The sequence below is a fragment of the Nanorana parkeri genome, unplaced genomic scaffold (genome assembly GCF_000935625.1).
Source record: "Nanorana parkeri isolate BGI_ZX_2015 unplaced genomic scaffold, ASM93562v1 scaffold1081, whole genome shotgun sequence".
Taxonomy (NCBI): domain Eukaryota; kingdom Metazoa; phylum Chordata; class Amphibia; order Anura; family Dicroglossidae; genus Nanorana; species Nanorana parkeri.
The window spans coordinates 511,098-534,915 of NW_017307349.1; the positions used below are offsets into that span (position 1 = coordinate 511,098).

A 23,818-nucleotide genomic window follows, 5' to 3' on the forward strand; every position below is an offset into this window, starting at 1 on the left:
TCCAATTTCGTCACTGAGCTAGATTGGCCTGCAATTTAGGAAGGATGTAGAGAAAATGACAGGACAAAATTGCACTTTATGACTCCTGATTGAATGTGCGTTGGCAGAAGCATTAGGCAGATGCTTGGGAATGTTTATGTCACAGTTCAGGAGCCTGGACACCACTGCTGAGCGATGTACATAAATTGTGTTTTAAAGCTGAACTCCAGGCAAACCGCTAAATGCACAGTTTAGAATTCATATATGGGAGCTGTATTACTTGCCAGAGGATTTGTATTAACATCCATTCAGTCCTGAGATGTATACAGTTCTACATGACCTGACTTTTCTTTACCACAATTATATAATAAAGTCAGGTTATCTCCCCATCCCTAACCTGTGTTTGGACTGTGAAGGAGAGGCCTCTTATTCTCTCTAAGTACTGCTCTGCAGGGGGTTATATTCCATGATCCTACTCAGCCAGACAGAGCCATGCAGCTAGAATTTTCAGTAGGGCCAGCAATGGTAGCGTTCATATTTTTTTCTGACATATGCAGAGATGGCTTGTTTATCAAGCAAAATCTCAACAGTTAATCACCTATCTAGCCCAATTCTGGTTGTCTCTCATTGGTCAAAAGAGTTGAAGTGGTTTGACATACATACATACAGTATGTTAGAAGTAGTCGGGTCATGTTGTATATTGGCAGGGGGCTAAGCAGCAGTGGAAAAAAATCTTATGGGAAATCTATAGTAATCTACAGAAAGTCCGTCTTATAGAATATGATTACTGTTTTGTGCAATAGAACTGATAACATGCCCATGTTGTAATTGTGCTTTTTATGGATACCTCTTTATAACGTGTGGCATATTGTTCCCTAGGAATAGTTATCCATAGAGTGTATCTTTGTCTGCTCCTAATATACTGCAATCTCTCCTCCCCACACAGCTGAGAATAGCACAAATTCCAAGCAATGCTTGTGGGTTATAAGAGGTTTACTGTGCTATAATCTACTCCTCTCCCATATGACTTCCTAAAGTCACCCCGAGGAGTTAAGTTACTTGAAGAATTCTGAAGCTTTAATGTCCTTGCTATTTCCATAGCATGTATAAAATAATACTCAGTTCTTTATATATATTACCATAAATGTTGTATATAAATTAGAGTGGACTACAGAGAACTCAGGTCAAGATGACCTGAGTGGATTTTCTTTAGCACAATTGCATTGTTTGCTGGATAGTATTAGAATCTCACTGATTGTTATACTTGTTGCCTTGAATTGCTTTTCAATGCTCACTGAAATATTAGATAATTCCTTTTGTGACTTTGTTTATTGACTCCAAAATTAATCACTGCATTTCAACTCTTGTCTTTTAGATTATCTTTAAGAATCGAGCCAGGGAACAGCTCACCTCGCCTAGTCTCCTCAAAGGAAGATATTGCAGGTATGCAATCGATTGCCAATATTGTTTTTATGGAACTGGTTAATTTTAGTACATATGAAACTTAGGAGTCTGTTTATAAATGTTTTCACACAACCTTTACTGAAAAATCACAAATTTGTTCACCTGTAGCCATATAGAACAATGTGTAAATCTTGGGTAAAGCTGTGTGAATCTTGTGTGAAAACATTGATAAGTAGACCCCTTAGTAAGGTTTGTGACTAGATAGCCATCTGGATGGAGAAAAATGCATTTGAGACAAGAAATCAACAGCTCCAACAACAAAGGCAATGTATAGTTCTAAAACCAAATACTTTCTAAGTGAATTACCAGCCTGGGGCCTTCAGGTTATAGAATCCGACATATGTACATATTCTGCTGGCTTGACGTGAATGACACAACAGAAGAATGCAGACTTTGTTCACAAATATTAAACTTTCCATATGTACGGGTTGCTTTTTTGTTTTCCAGCCGCTGAAACCAAATAAAAGCGTTTTTTTATGGTACGGGCAATGAGAGGTCGATCGTTTTTACAGATTTACTGCACATGTGTAGTCACTTTTTTTTAGGCAAAACAAAGGAACTTTAGATGGTTTTGGAAAATAGAGTTGGTCTTTGGTGGAAACTTTGTGTTCCGTGTTTATCCCAAATAAAACCTTCCTGGAGTGGGAGTGGGGAAGTGAGGAGTTTGTTTATTGTGAATACGAAATGGGGGCACGGAGAAATAACGAATCCCAGTGACTTTGTGTTATGCAATACTGCTGCCATCTTTTTGTAATTTATGTGAAAAAAACATATGAGTTATAGCAGTGCTCCAAATGAACTCTTTTAAAGTTAAAAAAATGTGTTTAATGTTTCAACTTTTTCTTTGATTCCTTCCTTCCAGTTCTTTTCATTCCCTTCTTTTGATTTTCTTTCCCCCAATTTCTACATCTACTTTATCGTCCTTTCTTTTCCCCTTAGTTACCTTTCCCATTTTCATTTAGCCTTTTCTCCTCCCATTTTCATCCGCCAACCCCCTTCACTTTCCTTTATCTTTTTTTCTTCATTTCTTATTTTACATTGTATTTTCTATCCCCATACCTTCCATTTTATTACTGCATTCTTTCTTTCTCTTTTTTTCTTCTTACTTTACCTCTTTCTTTTTTTCTTTTACCTTTGTGCTTTCTCGTTTCCTTTTGATCCCTCCCCTTGCTGATTGTCTTAGTAGAAATTGTAAGATTGTACAGAATGAATCATATAATTAGGAGCACCAAATAGACCTGAATTTAGCAGCCCCAACATTGACTATTACTTTCTTTCTCAGCAGAGAAGCATACAGTATCTGTAACAAAAATGTTCCTCATATTTGTTGGAAGCTTCCTATTAGATGATGTAAAGCTACTTATACAGCCAACTTTATATCCTCTCATAATGATATTGTTAGTGATGCCAGCTCTTTTATTTTAATGTATAAAATGTGTTTTTTATGTGGTTGACACCAAATATTACAGCTGTAAAATGTGAAATGTTAAAAGTCATTTTAATTGCTTACATGATTCTGCTTATAGAAATGTGCTTATAGAAATGTGTATGTTGTTAAGTGAATGGGAATTAAAGTGGAGCTCCAGTAAAAACCTCTTCTTTTAGGTTTTAGAAAGGTTTGAAACAGCTTTTTTTACCATTCCTTTTCCATTCTTTATTTACAAGAAGGCAGGGGAGTGAATACACACATTTGTGTAAAAATTCAGCAAAATAGTAAAAAACAATGTCCATATAATTCGAATCACAATAAGATTACAGGAGGGGACAACTCAAGCAAGTAAACTGAACTGATACAGCTAGACCATGCCATGCAGGAAGGTCAAGCTTGAAATATGCTTGATAATAAAAAAGGTATGCATACCCAACCCTTCCGATTTTTTAATTTACCGAGGTTCAGAAACTGTATAGAAAATTGAACACTAAGGTGGAGAGAAAGAGGGAAAAGGTACAGGGGGGATGTAAGAGTAGAGAAGAGGAGTGTGATGAATAAAGGAGAGGATAAGGCTGAAATAAGCACAAGAAAATGAGAAGAGGAAATAAGCGATCCATCCCGGAGTGGGGCTCTCCGTAAACCAGCCCACACCGGGAGCTTGGGTCGGTCCCGTACCAGAAACACGCTACAATTAAGTGCCAGCTGCCTCACCAAAAGCAGAAGATTCGGTAAAGTTAATCCAGGGGAGCCAGGTGACCATAAATGTATCAAATCTGTCATGGAGTGACACTGTCAGGTCCTCTATAAGCATAATTTAATTTACCTTATTGATCCACATGGTTACTGAGGGAGGATCGCAGGATTTCCGTGTAAGGCAATCACATGCCCGTGCGGCATTAGGTAAATGAATCAAGAGGGAGGATTTTGTATGACTTAATAGAAGAGTTTGAGCGGTGCAGCAGAAAAAGTGCAGGATCCAGTTCCATGGATCCACTACTTTCAGAATAATGTCCCAAACGCGTTGCAAAAGTGGACAGTCCCAGAATACATGTAGCAGGGAGCCGAGTGACTGTAGACATCTCCAACAATGTGGAGATGAGGATGGGAACATCTTGTGGAGGATGGTGGGTACCTTATACCATCATGTTAACAACTTGTAACCCGATTCCTGGATTCTACTAGAAATTGAAGATTTATGGGGGAAAAACAGGATTTTATTCCTTTGGGTTGGCGATCCTTTTTAGGTTTTTATTGCAGTCGGCAATACCTTTTGGGGATATTTCCGCCAACTTTCTATCTCAGAGAAAGGACTATATGTGAGAGGAAATCCCACTCTGTTGGTTGGAGTTCTACTATATCATACAGTACACTATCTTCAGACTTCCCTTTGTGCACTTTGTCTCTCCTAAAGTTGCTGCAAGCTGTACTTTGTAGAGTTGGTAGTTAAGATGGGATGCCTATGGCAGTGGAGTCTGCAGGATAGAAATTAAGATGGTGGATGATTCGGTAAGCTTGCCTTTTTGGTGTGGAGTTCCCTCTTCAAATATCTAATGTAGAAAACTTTGCAAATGTGTCCTTGATTTTGTTGGAGAGAGTTAAATGATGCATTTTATCAAAATGAAAATGGATGACGCGATTATTTCATAACCCTGGCATTTAAGAGTTTGTTCTTGGAACAGAAATAACCCTTTTTACATAATTTATTTCCAGAGAGCAGATACTTGTAGCAAAGCCACACTCCTAAACCTAGGTCACAGGAAGCCGTTGTCCGATTGACCAAGTACTAAAAATGTTTTGGTCACTGGCAAGTTGAGCAATTCTCTTAGCTCTGTATCAGCTTGGAATTTTTGTAAAGATTTATTTTCACCAAAGTAACTATTTCTGTCCTCAAATTCAGGACTTTCTTGCGAGGTCAAAATTGCAAAACTGCAGAAATGTACAGGTCAATAAGCAGTGGATTTAAAAAAGGGTGACACAGATTTTTGGGGTTTTGAATTGGCAGGTTTACCCCAAAGGGTTCTGTGTAGGGTAAGTGTGGGTTCTTCTGCAAGTGTTTGAGTTAGAAGATTTATACATTCTGATGTCATTGGTCATGTCTAGAGCAGGTCTCATGACTTAAAAAGATGGTGGAGACGATTCAGTTGTGTGTATTGAATTTGGGGAGGGGGGAGAGGGACACAGCATAACACAACTAAGTTTGCATTTCATTTTAAGTGGACTTGAACTGAAAAAGGTCAGATTTGCTATGTTGTAGGTAACATCTGCAAATGTTAATTATGCCTAAGCGTACACTGAAAAATCTGACCAAATACTTGAGCAGTGGGTGCATCTGGTTGGCTGCAGTTACTCTTCGGCCAAGAATTATTAGTCGCATTTCAGATTGAAGTTTGTCGAGTTGCGTGGTGCTGACAGGACCACCCACAAATCAAATTTTGGGTGATTCAGCAGGTATCAGCCTAAATTCAATCTGTGTATGGCTAGCTAAAACTGTATGTCAAGTCAAGAACTAGTTTGCATAGAGTGGGGAATGATTGGAACTGCTGTTGGATCGCTACTGCTATCTGGGAAAAGTAGAGAGATTTATCTTTACTTACTTTCCTGCTGACAAAGGTTTCACCAGGCACACCAGGAACTAGAAATATGACTATGACATTACATTGGTGAGGTGAGTTGGATTAGTATGGTAGCACATCCAATGTTAGACTATACTGTATATAACCATAGAGAATGATGGACTTTTAAGGTACCCATACACTCTGTTTATTAATGAGGTAAAAGCTCACCTCTGTTCTATGCTTGGCATGGGACAGAACCTGTCTCTACCATCCACAATCAAATGGATTGGTGGAAAGGATGTATGGGTTGTTGTAAGACAAAACTAGGTAAAATTTGCAGGACCATAGGAAGCTTTGAACAGGTTGTCTTTTACAAGCCTTAGGAGTACTTGAGTCAGAGAACATGGCTTACATATGAGATAGTGGCAAGCCAAGTGATGTTTATTCCCCATACGGCCACCAAATTAGGTGGGATAGCAAAGGATCAGACCAGACAGAAGCTTCATTTAGCAGGTTTAATGATAACAGCTTCAGCTCGGAAACAGGCATAAGCAAGTTCGAAAACAGAGGATCGCAGGCCCTTTTTTTATAAGAAATTTTACAATACAACCATATGTGTTACAATATCATTGGCTGCCAAGGCCCACATCACTGCAATTAGCCGTAAATCTAACATTCCTGCAGACAGTATGTCTCCTAAGTTGTTCTAGACCCCTCTATTCCAGCCCAAGCACATAGACCAGACACGTGCACACTGGCCGAGTGTGTCTTGTATGCTCTTATGGTTCATCTGAAGTTCATTTGCATATTTCTGTATAAAGCTTCTGAACTTCGAAGACTAGATTAACTATTACATAATAGTAATAATATATGCAATTTAATTAATAACAACAACAACATGAAGTGTATATCAAAATTCCACTACAACTCAACACTGTATTAAATCTACAACAATACAGATCTGACGGGTTCTAACCTTCACTACTCTAGAAAAGAAAAGCTTTTTTATTTGTATTATTCTCTGTGTTGCAGTTGGAAAGTTCTCTTCTTGTTCCTGTCTGGTAAAAAGTTCTCAACAGGACTGGAAGTGAGGGCAAATCTCTCCTAACAGGAAGGTTTTTAACCCTTCCCACTCTATCTAGGACTATGAAAACTCTTAAGTTCCCACCAATTTTTTCAGAGTATTTATTTTATAATACTCCTGCACCATGCCCCTAGTACCATGCCTAGTATTAAGATTGGGGTTAGTTTTTTTTAACATATTCTTGTTATATTTGTTTTCTGTGAGATGTTAGAGGTTAGGTTGTTCTTTTGTCCTTCCAGAAATTTTCACCTCCTTCCTTAGCTTCTGCAATTTGATCCGAGGTGTGATATTTCTCTCTTGATACCTTGCTGTTTGAGGCGTGGTATACTATGGCCTGGCTCACATCTAGGAGTTTTTGAGCAATTGGAAAAGCACTTTCAAATGCCCAACACAAGAAATCCCATTAATTTTCTATGGCCCCCGTTCACACCCGAGCAGAAAAAAAAACGCCAGCAGGAAAACGCCAAATGCCTGAAAAGGTACATGAGCTTATTTGGGCAGTTAACAGCGCATTTTTGCCCCATAGACTTCAATAGAAACGCCTGAAAAGGTGCAGCGGAAACATGGTGCACATTTTCGTGCGCGTTATCCATTGCGCTCAATGTTTCTGAAGCTGCTAGTTAAAGCACGCATCTTCATGTACGCACGTACAAACGCGCATCAAAATGTGCATAATGGGCATAAACGTGCAAATAACTGCACGCTGAACACACGCGCACAAACGCGCAAAAACACTGCCGCCTAGGTATGAACCCGGCCTAACAGATTTTTTGTAACATCATTAGAAGTGAGCTTACTGACATTGTGGGCTTGGTAATATTGATAACAGGAAGTCAGTATGGAAGAGAGCTAAGAACGGAGGCAAGAATAATCTCTGAGATCACCCTACAGAGGAATTATATCGAGTTGTATGAAGAACATTCAGCCTTTTTATAATTCATGTAAGTAAGAGAAGAAAGTCTTTCAAACTAGTGCCACTGTAAGAGCCATCTGACATCTTATAATTGGTTGTGATCACACTAACCAGTCTTTATATAAAATAATGTTGTGTGTGGATGGGAGCACTGGGGTAAATGTGATTCACCCAGGCAGCCGGAAACCTATCATTAGTCCACCACCGCCAGGACACGACTGACCACAGCCTAGACAAGCTGTTGGCCCACCACAAGCCAGTTAATGGGGTTTGAGGAGCTGCTCTTACCGCCTAGATGATTTATAAATGGCACCTCCAGAAAGAATTAATAAACATGTAACTCAGCTTCCCTTTCTACATTCATTACTGTCTTAAAGTGAAAGTTTGAAACAAATCTGCTATGTACACTGCAGAGATATTGGCAAAACAGTGGATTCTTGCCTGCTTATTTTCTGTAGACACTGAGACAAAATCTTTCAAGATGGGATGAGCTGCCACTGTAATAATATGTTCCGTCCTAGCAAAAAAAAAGCTATATTCTCCAACATCCTAGCAGAAATAAAAGAAACTGCAGTCCACCAATGAGAATTTCATGAAATGTCATACACTGCAAGAGAAGAGATAGATAGTGGAAAGAACATGGTGTTACATTCTTGGGGAAGTAAATGGGAAGATACACTCATTGTCTACATTATTAGGTACTCCTGTTCAACTGCTTGTTAATGCAAATCTCTAATCAGCCAAGAGTCACTTGGCAGTAACTCAATGCATTTAGGCATGTAGACATGGTCAAAATAATCTGCTGAGTTCAAACTATCAGAATGGGGAAGAAAGTTGATTTAAGAGACTTTGAACATGGCATGGTTGTTGGGGCCAGATAGGTTGGTCTGAGTATTTCAGAAACAGCTGATCTACTGGGATTTTCACGCACAACCATCTCTTGGGTTTACAGACAATGGTCTGAAAAGAGAAAATATTCAGTGAGTGGCAATTCTCTGGGCGAAAATTTCTTGTTGATGCCAGATCTCAGAGAATGGCCAGACTCGTTTAAGATGATAGAAAGGCAACAGTAACTAAAATAACTGCTCATTACAATGGAGGTATGCAGAAGAGCATCTCTGAAAGCTAAACACATCGAACCTTGAAGCAGATGGTCTACAGCAACAGAAGACCACTTCTGTCAGCTAAGAACAGGAAATGGAGGCTACAATTCTCAAGGGCTCTCCAAAATTGGGCAATAGAAGATTGAAAACATTTTGCCTGGTCTGATGAGTCTCAAATTCTGCTGCAACATTTGGATGGTCGGGTCAGAATTTGGTGTAAACAACATGAAAGCATTGATCCATCCTGCCTTGTATCAACAGTTCATGCTGGTGGTGGTGTAATGATGTGGGGGGTATTTTCTTGGTACACCTTGGGCTCTTTAGTACCAATTGAGCATCGTTTAAATGCCACAGCCTACCTGAGTATTATTGCTGACCGTGTCCATCTCTTAATGACCTCGTTGTAACCATCTTCTGATGGCTACTTCCAGCAGGATAACGCAACATGCCACAAAGCTAAAATCATCTCATAATGGTTTCTTGAAACTGATGAGTTCACTGTACTCAAATGGCCTCCACAGCCGCCAGATATCAATACAATAGAGCAGCTTTGGGATGTGGTGGAATGGGAAATTCTCATCATGGATGTGCAGCTGACAAATCTGCAGTAACTGTGTGATGTTTTTTCCCTGTGCATGTAACAATTTAATGTGTGAAAAAAATGTATTTATGGTAAATACAGAAAAAAAGGATAACAGGCAGTCCGCTGTCAGTCACTCCCTGCCTCCTGAAGTATAATAGAATTCTGTCATTCTCCATCATCAACTATAATAATGACAGGCACAGAAGTGGCAAGCCTGCACACTGTTGACATGAAACATACTTTACCCATGACTCCCTGTGCTGTCATGCAAAGACACCCTCTCACCACTTGTTATCTTAAAGAACCCCTTTTATGCATTTACAGAAAAAGTGACCAACTTTAGAGCTAAACCCCTCTGCCTAGCATTTGCAAAGTACATTGATAAGGTAGATTCTTCAAAATAGCAAACTATGCAACAAAATGACTACCTTGTCTATGTTTAAACAAGTTTGTTGCTAATTAACCTCTTTGCCATCTACAATGGTTATAGTTTGTGGACACCTGACTATCACACTTAGATGAAAGTGTTGGATGTCCTATTCCATAAACATAAGCATTAATATGGAGTTGACCCCCTTTGTGGTTATGATGGCCTCTAACTCTTCTAGGAAGGATTTCCACAAAATGTTAGAGTGTGTCTGTTGGCGTTTTTGCCCATTTATGAGATCAGGTACTGATGTTGAAGACCTGGATAAAAAATGTTCCATTATAACTTACTGATAACAGGATTTCTATGAATCTTCCAGGACAGCAACCTGAGAGATGACTGGCTCCTCCTTCTACAGGAAACACAATTAAGAAAGCAGTTAAATTCCCACCCCCTGGTCCCCTAGTTGAGATAAAAGTATACTACCTCCACCAGTGCACGAGGGAAAAACATTTTACAACCATCAACAACTAGATGCATAACCAAAAACCAGGATGGGAAGTATTCCTGGACGATTCATAGAAATCCCGTTATCGGTACGTTATAACGGAACATTTCTCCAATCATCTTCCAGGCCAGCAACCTGAGGATAAGCAAGCACACACCAATCAAGCCTTCCTCTTTAGGGCGGGGCTACTGCTTGGAGCACTTTTCGACCAAAAGTGAGGTCCTGTTGCGACAATACTTCAACTCGGTAATGTTTCACAAAGGTATCCTGTCGAGGCCAGACAGCTGCTTCGCAAATCTGGTCCACCGATGCCCCAGCTTTTTCTGCCCAAAATGTAGCTAGTGATCTGGTAGAATGAGCTTTAATAGAGGAAGGAACTTCCTGACCCTCTGAACGATAAATACATGCTATCACCTCCCTAATCCATCTGGCTAAGGAGGCTCTAGATGCATTTTCTGGCACCAGCAAACAAAACAAAAAGATGGTTGGACTTTCTGAAAGATCTAGACCTTTCTAAATATTTGATCAAACTAGGGCTGTGGAAATTAAAGATTCATTTGTCGATTAATCGTTAAACTATTTGATCAAGATTATTTTAATCGATCGCTAATGAAAACACTCACCTCTCCGCTGGCTTCCGGGAGTCCCGTCAGCGATCCGGTGACGTCACCGGACTCCTCCGCCCTTCCCCAAGTGGCTCCATCGGCTAACGAAGGGAAGGGGGAAGGAGTCCGGTGACGTCGATGTCTGTGACGTCACCGGACTCCTCCCCTCTTCGTTAGCTGACAGAGCCACTTGGGCTGGTGAGTTTGCCCAAGAAACTTTCTGCACGAGCGCCAGCCAAGGCATTGGCCTATACACATACAGCACAGCAATGAAGTAATAAAATGAACTAGGATCACACTAATCCAGCAAGTTATTATTCGGAGTTGCCCCACTGAAGCTGCTGCCATATTGAGTGGGGCACGTGAGATTAATAACGTGCTGGATTAGTGCGATCTTAGTTCATTTTATTACTTTATTGCTGTGCTGTATGTGTATAGGCCAATGTAGTTGGATCTGTATGTGCGTTATAATTAATCAAAATTAATCGATTAAAACATTTTTTGATTAATCGAACACGAAAATTGTAATCATTACCAGCCCTAGATCAAACACCTTCTGACGTCTAAGGTATGAAAAACGTCTTCTCTAGGATCCTTAGGGTTATCACAGAAAGAAGGAAGAATAATTTTCTGAGATCTATGATATTGGGAAGATACTTTTGGCAAGTACAAAGGATCTGGTTTTAGAATAACTCTATCTGGCAGTATAATCAAATAAGGATCTTTGATAGAAATTACCTGCAAGTCCCCAGTCCTTCTAGCCAAAGTAATAGCTAAAAGAAAAAGGTCCCTGGATGGTAGGAAACACAAAAAAACTGAGGGAGGAGGGGGTGGGAGGGTATTTAACTGCTGTGTTAATTGGGTTTCCTGTAGAAGGAGGAGCCAATCATCTCTCAAGTTGCTGGCCTGGAAGATGATTGGAGAAATGGTGTTCTAATTTATCTTATTTGGTCCGGTGTATTTGGGGGTCTGCAGAGGGGTAACTTACTGGAATCTGGAAGCCCCTCTTCAGCTGAGATCACCTGACCAAATGACAACATTTGGTCACATAACTAGCTGCCAAAAGAGCCCCGGGCAGCAGGTTCATTTGGACAGGAATTTCTGCTGTTCTTTCACTCTCTTCTTTTGACATACATTGAACTTAACATTTGTATATTGGTATACATTCCAATGACTGAGTAAGTGTACTCTTAGAAAGTTTATTCTAGTTGCCCTCTAATGAGCATTATTCTACAGTATTATTACCCAATGGATAAAACATTGCTCAAGTTTTGCTGTCTCTCGACTTTCTGCCAGGAGAATTGGTGGGGGGGACCCACCCAGCGACATCAGTGGTTTGGCCCATACTGCGAACAAGTGGATGTTTGGCTCTGAAGCTGTAATTTAGCGGTCATTGAAAAAACATAAAGTACAGCACAAGATGGTCCAAACCCCAGGCTGGCTTGTTCATTTATATTGTGGTCTGCGTACTCCATTGCGTGGATTCTAAAACACACGTTATTCTTGGGGCTACATGCCAGCATACTTGGCCAAACTGGACTCATGAAAAAGTCGTATGATTCCCACGTAGATAAAGTAACAGAAAAAAGAACACGTTAACAAAATGAATGACTTCCTTTAAGATCAAAGAGGCAATGATGGCGTTCGCAGCGGTATATGGAAGTCGTCTGTAGCTTTGCTGCATATGGTTTTTCAGCATTAGCTGAACGAAGGCTCAAAGGCACAAATAATCTATATCATGTGCATTATAAAAAAAATCTACTGATGTCAGTCACAAAAGTGTATGTTTATATTTTTGTATGTTCATAATTGCACAACAAGTACATGGAAGCAATCAGATCAAGCATGAATTGCATATGAGGTTACAATCTAGTCAGTAAACAGGAGCCTCTCAGAAAACATACAAGCTCAATGCAGATATCACCCCTGTCACTCCACATGGAACTGAACTCAGGCAGCTGAAATTGTGTTATAGACAATAGTCTAAGAAGGGGAAAAATAAGTGAATATGTACTGGAAGAGTGATGTGTATGTCTTCCTGAGCAGATAGGCTTGGAGAGAGTGTTAAACCTCATAGGGTTGGTGAGCACCTGGGAGCATGTACAATGGAGTTCTGGAGAAAGGGAGCAGGATGAGACTCCGACATAGTGACCTGTTAGAAGAGGAGACAATATTTCTCAAATGTTTGTTTTACTAATTTATGTTGTACTATAGGTTTTTCTGCAGTACTTTTAACGAGGAACATAGAACTATTCATGTGACTCAGTTTCCCAAGAAACCTTAACTCTAGTGTAATGGCCAGTTATGCTGCAAGTATGATTTTAAGTTACAAGAGGAAAACAGCTGAAGGAAGTGACCACTGAGAGTACGTAAAAGACCCATACAGATTGTGTGGAACCTAGAACTCCAGTGCTGTAAAGGAAGAGTACAAATTCATGAATGTTAATAAAAACCTTAAACACTTGTAATGTAGGACATGCAAAACAACCAAATCCATTAAACAAGATTATGATTATCCGCAGAATTAATAACAGTGGGTTTTCTGTTACCTAAGTACAGGGCAGGAATCGGAGTGTCACCTGCCGTGATTTGATCCCTTCTGAATTCTTGATGTAATTAATTGTTAATATCCTGCAGGAGATGTGGCCAAGACTCTGGAGAGGTCGACTTTTATTTGTAGGCTGTAATTATACTGGGGGAAAAGGCTGCTGGCCAGCTCCCAGCTGTCCCTCTTTGGTACCCATATTCCTCCGTCTCCGTTTCCGTGGTGTCTAATGTATAGATCTGTTTAAACAAATCTATTTGACTTTGAGCAGCCCAACTTTTCATTAACATGTTCTGTAAATTTTGGTCACATGATCTAAGTATCTAACAAATTACAAATTACAATAAGGTGATTGGGAGTGATAAACTTAATTGAGCTTTTGATCATAGTTTGACATTTAAGGTTGGTCTCAATCACTCTTGGACCCCGTTCACATTGAGCGATTTATCGCGCGGTAATTCCCGCGATATCGCGGCAAATTACCGCGCAATATTGCACTCCAATGCCATCCAATGGGGCAAAGGGTCCTGCTGTCGCGGGTCGTGTGTCGCTACAGCAGGACCCTTTTTGGAGCGGATTTAGCCGCGATTCAAGGTTGCTCAATGCAAGCTTGAACGCGACATCACGCGGCAAATCTCGCGATGTCGCGCAATGTGCAAATCGCGCGACAAACGTGCGATTTGCATATCGCGCAGTGGGAACGGGGACTAAATGACCTGAAAGTGACACACAGCCATCTTTGATGAGATTATTTCAGCATTTTTTTTGTGTTTGACCAGAGTGCGAGTTTAAGCATAATTTCCACTTTGTTCTTATTTTGTTTTGGAGTAAAATGGAGTTTCTATGTTAACTGACATGAGTGTATGTTGTTGGTTGCTATAGTAACCTTTTCTGTGTGAGAATTCACATATCTGCGAAAATCTCACCATCGGCAATCTGTTATCCAGCTGGGTTAGGTGAAAGTCTTGTACTCTTCACACCCAACGTGCTTACATTGTACTTTGCACAGGACATTCAAAAGACCTATTTAGCAAGTAAGTGCAAGTGTTGGCAATACGTGCCGGTCAGTAGTTTTGATTAATGACCTCCTTGAAAATTTGTAGGAAAATTCTTGTCAGCTGGAGATCTGTCTTTAGATTTTTAGTTTTTTTAATTACAGCATAAATGTGCTTGAAAGCAAAGTTCCTTCATTAAGGTTTACGTCCAGCCAGAACTTGTTTTTTTTTTGTACTTTTAGATAGAGTGGGAAAGCATTGAACCCCTGTCGGGTTTTTACTTCCAGCTGGGGATTTGTTACATAGCTTTCCCACCACTGAGGCCCCATTCACACTGAGCGATTTATGGAGCGATTTTTGCAGCGATATCGCTCATATTTCCGTGCTACATCGCTCTATGTAGCTTCACCAATACATTTCAATGTAGCTGTTCACATCTCGTCGCTCAATATCGCTCAATATCGCTTGTAGCTCGTCGCTGGTAGCTTGTCGCTCCTACATGACCCTTTTTTAGAGCGATTTTGAGCGATATTGCTCCTGATTGCATACAGCCCAATAGGAAGATGTCGCTCAATGACGCTCAAAGTCGCGCGATTTCCATGTCGCTCAGTGTGAATGGGGTCTTACTGTCACGGTGACAACAGTTTCTGTAGACAGGAAGTGAGGGGAAATCTCCAACAGCAACACGGTCAGTTTTTTTGAGTAGAGGAAGCACATTGTGGGTGCTGGATTAAGAAGCCAATGGAGGGATGTAAACAACACTGCAGGCCTCAGAGTGAGCTCTAGGTAAGTATAGCAATTTAGGGACAAGGGGCGGGCTAGATCTACCTATGGGGTAGACAAAAGGGTAAGAACACTTTGTGGGAACTTTGTCAGGTCAATGTTAAAGCGCTGCACAAACTGTTGGCGTTATATAAATCCTGTATAATATTAATAATAATGTCAACACAACATCATTCTGATCTGTATGATATGCTACCCTGCCTTTTTTTTCTGTCTGCAAAAATTGCTCATCCGCTGGGATGCTACCTGTTGTTTTTTTTTTTATTATTACTATCCACAGACAAATTTTGCCATTTTCTGCTTTGTGGCAAATTCACTGGCTGCATGTTTGGGTCAGTGACTCATAAAGTACTGAAGACAGATGTATTACATTCAGTACATCTTGCCTTTTAAGAGGCATATTTGCTCACACATCTGCGCCCTGTATTTCTTTTTTTATATTATCCAGTCTAGTAACTGTCACTGAGCCTGTCCACACATGGCAGTTACTGGGGTTAAAGGTGGAATCTCCCTTTAAATGCATGGAAATATTTTACGTTGTGAAAGGTTTTGGTGACTTTTCAATAAAACTTTGAACTGTTTGGCAGTTACAAATAGAGGGTGAGAGATTGCATGATGTCACCCTCATAGCACGTTCACTATTTAAAACAAAACCATGTTTCCACGTAAACACTTATCTGGCTAAGAAATTGCGCAATCTGTTGAGCTAATTGCCATGGTTACCAATAAACAGTCCAATTGCTGTTTGACACTCAATTGTTGAGTATTTAATGCAAAGTTCCTCTGCCCAGTAGACAAAACGGGACTGCTTTGTTTTTTTTCTTCATCTTCTGTCTGGCTCCGATAAATATCCTTTTCATGTCACATCGCCACAGCTGTGCCGCAGCCTGAGAGGCCCCGTATGTTCACTGGTTGCTAACTAGATTTAAATGACTTACATTATGCATATTTACAAATTCATTACTCACTTGAAAATTCATAAACAGTGTAAGTGGATGTGGATGGCCGAATGCAAATGTGTAACACATGTGAGAAGCAATTGGATGCCATGGACGTTAGATGGAGCTGGCAGACCTTGGAATTCCAGTGGTGTGTGAGCTCGCATTTCTCATGATGTCTGTGAAGATTCTCATTCATCCAGGTCATGGTATATCTGTAAAAATAAGTCAAGGCAACGGGACTTGCTGTATTTTTCTTGAAGACGTTTCACTGGTCCGACCAGCTTTCTCAATTCAGAATGACTTGTACAAAAATTATCTGGGAATAAATATGGTGAATGTTGCTCCAATCCACATAATCTGTTAGTCACAACTAGGTGTTGATTTCATTTGCATCATTGGAGCTAGGAGGTGTTATTAACCTGCCCAGAGAGAGCTGGTAAAACAGCATTGTATGTGGCAGACAATAGATGATTGATGATAAGTCATTCTGAATTGAGTAAGCTGGTTGGATGACCAGTGAAATGAAATGAAATAAAGCAAGTCCAGTTGCCTTGACGTATTTTTTACAGATTTCTCAAGATCCGTAGCTGCAGCATAGATAGGTAGCCTGTCTAGCTTTGCTTTGAAGTGGACCAATGCTCAATGACAAAAAAAATAGGGATCAGAGCTGAGATTGCCTGATCTTCCCTTTCAACAGTGCACAGCCTTTAGATATGTGACCAGCACTAGAGCGAGCCAGGAAGAGCATCTGCCCCAAAAAAGCTAACCGCTTTAACACTCTTCATTTATCAAACTATTGTTTCACTGTCTGATGATATCTAAGAGAATGTGACCCATGTATTGTGTTTTTTGTTTTTTTCCTAATTCTAAATGAAAGATTTTTTTCAGACCCTTACAATCTTCATAGGGATAATAAAAAGAGATATATTACACACGTACGGTAAAATCATTGTACTTTTCACTGCCCTTACTTCTTCCTTAGTTTCAGTGTGCATTTATTTGGCGGTATTTGGTTTTTCTCCATTCTGCTGTGAAATTTGGCTTTTTTTTGTGTGCATGCAACTAATGAAAACATTTCTACTCTGAGTCCAGTAAGTACACCATGTACTGCCAACTTACTACAGTGATGTTTCCAAGTTCAGTAATGATGTCCTAAGCACTTGTAGTTCATTAATGAATTTCTAAACTGGCTGCAAATTGTGAACTTTTAATGTGTTCTGATGACCCCAATCCGGGAAATATCTTGAATCTAGAGTGTCACCATACCAGTCAGACAAATAGCATTTTTTAAAAGAAGGTCAACCCTGGCAGCCTCCACTTTTCTCTTACAAAAGGGCCAAATTAGCTCTGCAGCTCATTCAGGGCCAGTTCACACCAATTGCAGTGTGTTCCAGAGCAGTAGCTGCTGGAACGCACTGTAATCACACTCTAAACTTCTCCCTTCATTCTGGGATGTGGCAGTGCATTGAAGTCAATGGTGCCGCAGCCACGCCCCCTGCAGTGAGATCGGATGTGTGGCAAAACATTGCCTAGATTCCGTTCTAATGCGAACGCAAAAAAAAATTGCCGCATTTTTTTGCATTCCCACTGGACCGGAACGCAAGCAATGTTTTGCCACGCATCCGATTGCACTGCAGGCAGGGGGAGAGGCTGCGGTGCCGTTGACTTCAATGCACCGCCATGCCCCCTCCCGCCCCAGAACAAAGGGGGGAGTTTAGAGTGCGATTACAGTGCGTTCCAGCAGCTACCGCTCTGGAGTGCTCCACAATTGGTGTGAACTGGCCCTCATGTTGAAAGCTTTGTCCCCTTTTTTCCATCCAATGTTTTTGCCAAAGATTGAAACAATAGGAGTATTTTCTGAGCTCACTGTGACTTCAGGTGAAGATGCTTCTTGTATAAAAGATACATTGTAGCAGCACAACTTATGTAATTGCTTTGTTACAGAATGTGGTAGGATGATGCCTAATAACATTTGAGAGTTATTGCATATGGCCTTTGGCAGCAATAAGATGGTTCTATTGTAATGCATGTAAACAGCTACACTATTGTATGTGAATGTTTGCTTTGCTCCACTTTAATGATTTATACTCTGTGTTCTGTAAGCATTCGTGAACAGACATGCAGTTACCAGGCTGTGATTGCCTTTGATTGGAAACATATTGCATAACTGTTCCTTAGTCTGGATTTATTTGTGTTTTCTAAATGTGGGATTGCAGGTTGATGTGGTCATAACGTAAAAATAGTCTTGTGGAAGTTTATCAACATCTACATAACACTTTCCCCAGAGAAATACATACTGGAAAGGGCAGAGTCCACCAGGAGAGGAAAGTTAAAGAGAAACTTCACTCTTCCCTCTGAATTTTTTTTTTTGCCCCTCATACCTTTTGTATACTATTATCTTCAAATTACACTCACATTTACCTTTCAGCAGTGCAGGTTTTTTCAAGAGAGACGAGTAGGCTAGTGGAAGAAGAAGAGTCCTCTAGAAGAGGAAAGTATTTCAAGAGAGGAGAAGCTGGCCATAGATTCCCCCTATCTACACTAAACAGCATGGAGGGAGGAATCCCCACCAGAAACCCAATGTTCAGTAGAGCAGAGATAGCGGAAGGACCAGAGTCTTCCATCAGCACAGAGTATTTCAGTAGAGGACACCTAGATAGTGGAAGGAGCAGAGTCCTCCAGCAGCACAGAGTATTTCAGTAGAGGACACCTAGAAAGTCGAAGGACCAGAGTCCTCCATAAGCACAGAGTATTTCAGGAGAGAACACCTAGATAGCGGAAGGAGCAGAGTCCTCCATTAGCACAGAGAATTTCAGGAGAGGACACCTAGAAAGCTGAAGGACCAGAGTCCTCCATCAGCACAGAGTATTTCAGTAGAGGACACCTAGATAGTGGAAGGAGCAGAGTCCTCCAGCAGCACAGGGTATTTCAGCAGAGGACACCTAGATAGTGGGAGGAGAAGAGTCTTCCAGCTGTACAGGGTATTTTAATAAAGGAGGAATAGTGAAAGGACCAGAGTCCTCCATCAGCACAAACTATTTCAGGAGAGGACACCTAGATAGTGGAAGGAGCAGACAACACAGAGTATTTTAGTAGAGGAGAGTTTGCCTTATGATGTATCCAATCTGTCCAGGAGAGAGGGTGGCTTAGGTATGGTCAGCCCAGTTATTTTCTTTTCCCTGCTATTTCTCAGGTTAAGTATTGGTAAAATGCTTAGCGTGGAACCTCCTGGATGGGCAGGCATTTTTGGATCTTGGTTTAGGCCTTTTCAGCGACTTTGGGAAGAAGGTGGCCATGTGAAGAATCTTAAGGTCATTGTGATCAGCTCATAGCCTATATTGTGCCGTGCCTAGAATTGTTGTGGCAGTGGCGATTGTCAGTTGAAGATCTCAGATCCGCTCAAAGGAAAGTCCTTATGAGCCGGATCTTGAGTGAAGCCTTTCATGACCCACTGGCCTTAAGGGATTGCCTAGGCTCAATTTTAAGGAAAGGGTTAAGATTGATTAATATGGATAGGGTGCCACTTAAATCTAGGGATCTAGCCTGGATGTGCTTTCACTGGTAAGCGCTATATTAGGGGCAATTTGAAAGTGGATGGATCGTGGTTGTACTTGAAAGGAGTGTGCGGGTGAGGAGGAGACTATTGACCATTTTCTGCTTAATTGCCCTTTTAACATAGAGGTACACTGTCACAGACAGGAGGTCAAGTGGGGCACCGAGGGGGTACGGGGATGCGGGAAGGGCCGGACGATGTACGGGCTATTGCTGTCCTTCGCTCATCCTCCGAGATCTTCCAGCGTGCTGGCAGATCATCGCGAGAACCCTCAGAACGCTTTCTAGTCCACAGGCACTACGGTACTGCCATAGCACACAAATTAACTAATCTAAGCTGTCACCACCCACAACTTACAGGCTTGTGGGGAATCTTTTCCTGGACACTCCAGGTCCATACACTTTGCACTCAAGCAGACTGGCACATAGACTTTGCAGACCACACACACTGCTCTCACTAGCAGTTACAGGTTAGCAAAACCAGGCACAATTACCTCTCGAGTTATACCTCCACTCACTGTCTCCTGTACTCCTCTGGACACCACTGGAGGGAGATTTACTAAGTGCCTAAGTGGTTTCCTCTCGTCCACTAAGATACCCCAAGCTATTCTCTCAGCTAGAACCTTGGCATACCCACTTCTTCTACTGCCCACATCAGACACACAGATCCCTCCCTGGCAATGACTTACAACAATGAGCTTCTAGGCACTGATGATACAGTCAATCCACTTACAGACACACAACAGTCTCTTCAGATTCGTTTGTTCTTTAGAGCAATCAAAAAACAGCTTATTATTTTATATTTAATATCCCTAGACGGGCAGCACATAGAAAAAGGTAGTTACAAAAATGAGATGTTACAAAATGAGACACACATACAAGCAAGCAGTAGGAAAATAAAACCCGATAAAACTTACAGAAAATTATGAATCATCCTGGTTCCGGGGTTGTATAGAAAAGCGTGGACACACTCCCATGGACCCCTTGAATGTGACAATTTTTGGGTTTCAGATCTCCATTATTATACTGTGAAGATCAAAACTAGTTTCCACTCCCTGAGACCACCCAATCAGATGGAAGGGACTGAATATTAACACCTTAGTCTCCGGTATAACTTTTCTATTGACCATCTTTAAACCCTCATAACTCTTTTCACTTATGAATTATGGATCACAAAGTGATGGTTCTAGTCCCAACTATCATTCTGCTATACACAGAGTCCAAACTCTGAGACTCTATGACTCACAGAACGAGAAATACCATAAAGAACTCCTCCATACTATATCATAAAACCCTTCATGTTTGGCATCAGACAGCTCATCTTTGTCACCACTCTTTCCCTGAAGGTTCTATGATCATATGATGTATGGGTCAGGAGTTATGAGATGTGACCTTTTTTTAGACATTTTGAACATTGAAATATACAAAGGTGAGGTGACACTTTTTACATTGTGGTGATAAACCAGGCTGGAGACACTTTGTCTGCAGAATCCAGGAAAAACATTCACTGCTGGGGGAAGCACAACAAATGCACATTTGCTTTAATTAACACTGCACAGCTAACAAGTTTATGTAAATTGATAATTTACTTGAACACTGTATTCATGGAAAAAAATTGAAATGCCTTTTAGAATGTTTTACAAGAAGCCAAAAAATATATTTTTATGGCTGCACCATGACATACGAATGGGTGGGGCAGGCCCTCAGAGTTCCTTTCCTTCATAGGCTGAGTTATGCCGAGTGGCTGTATGGAGTATTCAGTGCTGGAGGGTTTTTTGTTTGGATACACTGTTTTTGTTAGCCTGGTGGTCCATTATTTCATGTGGAATGCACAGTGTCAGGTCTCCATTCAGCATAAAATCCTTCCTATCCAGGTAGTGGTGTGTGATATTCTGCATGACGTGGAGAAGATTTGGGTGCTTGAGAGAGACAAGTGTGGGCAGGGGGTTTGGTTAAAAGCGTGGAAGGGAATAAAGTCTCCCTGACTTGCAGGAGTCTCTCCCTGGAGTGTGGTTACCTCTCTCTTATCACCCTAGTTTTTTCTCCTTCAAGAGAAAAATGGCTGCATGCAGAGGTGATGGGTTGTGCCTCGTAGACCTCTGCTGCATTATATCTATATCCTTGAGGTATACTTACAGTCATGGCCAAAAACATTGGCCTCCCTGCCCATTTTTGGAGTTTTGTGTGGAATGTGTTAGATTTGGCTTTTTTTTTCTCTCCACTTTTTTGTTTCATGCCAATACAAACAAAGGAAATAAACATGAGAATGCCTAAACATTTGTAATTGCAACATTCCTGCCACATTGTTGAAATTAAAGTGTGGTGACAATTAGACTCTTGTGAAGAAGTGCTCAAAATGACAACTTGTTTGTCGGCAAACCTTTTTTACAGATAAAGTTATGTCAGGATAGAAAAAAAGATTTTTAGTTAGCTAACTGACCTTTGTCAATGTTAACATACGGAGATTCTTAGTCTGTATTGGAGCCTGCCATGAGCATTCTATGACAAACAGCCGCTGCAAGTTCTTCTGTCCTCTGATGTCTGGAAGTTTTTCATTTAAAAGATTGTTTACAAGCCTTCAAGCTACACTGCTGTTTAAGATGTTAACTTGTTAAATAAAAGCTCCATCTGTCATGACATCATTAGGAAATTCATCTCTTTCTCAAGGGTCCTCAATTTATTTTGGAAACTGGACTGAGCACTTTATTAAACTCTTTTATCTCACCTTTAAATTTAAGCTGAAATGAAGAAACTGAGTTTAAACTGCAACAGTTGCAGAAACTCATCAGGGGGGTTTGAGTATATGACTTTTCTACTCATTTAAACTTTTCAGCATTTAGCCCAAAGCGTTAAAGCTTAAAGAAAAGCTCCAGGAAACTGTTTTATAAGCCCTTGCAGTGGGGCTACCCCTGCACAGCAAGGGTTAAGCTTTTGTGTCTAGGTTAGAAAAAATTACTCACCCAAAGCACCAAGCTGGTTTATTCTTAGACTGCTGCAGAGGAGGGAAAGAGACATAAGAAGCACTGTTCTAAGGTCCCATAAATCATCTTGTGTGTATACAGTGTATAGATGTGAGGACGCTGAGGAAGATTCCAATGTGCTGCAGAGGAGGATACAGGCTATCGGGAGCGATGTGACAACTGGTCGGCTTGGAGCTTCAGGAGAGTATATCTTTGTTCTTTTTTGTCCCTAGACACAAACGAGCAGTTAACCCTTGCAGTGGGGCTGCTTTATAAAAAGTTTTTCTGGAGATCTTTAAATCAAGCTTTAATTAAAAATTCACCCTCTAGTGCCCCCCATTTTTTAAGGATTTCTTAAAATTAATTTACAAAATGTGAATTCATTTATATATCATCAAAATGTTTAATCATCTGTATTGCAAGATGGCAGGCTTAAATAAATGCAGGCACTTTAAGCATTAGATTGCCGGTTGTATGTTGGCCAACATTCAGTCAATATGATGTCATCTGTGAATTTGCTCTTGACGTGATTGTCACTTCTGACACTTACATAAGCCTGGCACTCAACAAACTGAATTACTTTTACAAGAGTGGAGGTCTGCTCTCTGAGTGTCAGGTATTGTGTAAATGTTTGACATGTCTAGGTGGTAGTTTTCTTGCAGAAACACCATTCATCACGTCAAATCTTGGTTAACCCCCACAAAGCCCGGTAGACAATAAACTCTTTGGAAAAGCAAGGGCTGATATTTCATTTGGTACAATAAGTGGTGATAGGTGCTCCGGGCCCATCATAAATCACACAGCTTCCATTACAGGCCTAGTCGGGAACACTCAAACCCGTCAGAAATTTTTTTTTTTCGTATTGGCCAAGATGGAAAGTTTTCCAGGTGCTCCCAGTTGCCTGAGGCCTTTAGGCTGGCTTACCATCAGTGTTATGACAGAATTGTCTGTCTCTACCGTTCTGCTTGACCTGAAATTAAAACTGCAGGAAAGAGCAGACTGATTGGGAAGAGTACGCCACAGACAGAAAGTCTTTTTTCTTTGGCTGACTCTGCAAAGTTTTTAAAAGCTCTTTAAGCAATCATTACATATATGATGAAAGTGAACCTATAACTGCCCTATTCCTGAGTGCCAAAATGGAGGACTGGCACCTTTAAACCAGTCAGCACAACTATGCAAAACATATACATATATATTATATTATATGTAGTCATTTTTTAATACATTTCTTTCTCATTCATTAAGAGATACAGGATTCAGAGTTTTAGCGGTTTCAGAGACCCAGATGGACTGGAGGATTGCAGGGCTAGCCTGTAGTGTGACCTTTAGGCACTGGGCTTTGCACTTTGGCACTTTCCAGACCTGCATGTACTGTGTTCATTAGCCGTAAAGCTCTTTCCAGGTCCAGAGCCGTGGCACAATGTTTGGCATTACCTGTTCAGCCGCAAA

General features: G+C 40.8%; 1 protein-coding gene across 5 annotated transcripts in view; it reads left to right on the forward strand.

The window, feature by feature from the left end:
• Positions 1 to 23,818, forward strand: part of RALGPS1 (Ral GEF with PH domain and SH3 binding motif 1) — a 302,170-nt gene that overhangs the window by 235,552 nt on the left and 42,800 nt on the right. For all 5 annotated transcript variants that reach the window (XM_018567671.1, XM_018567673.1, XM_018567674.1 and 2 more), the window contains exon 11: positions 1,355 to 1,422. In XM_018567671.1, coding sequence (XP_018423173.1) covers positions 1,355 to 1,422 — 68 coding nt within the window. The remainder of the gene's footprint in view (positions 1 to 1,354; positions 1,423 to 23,818) is intronic.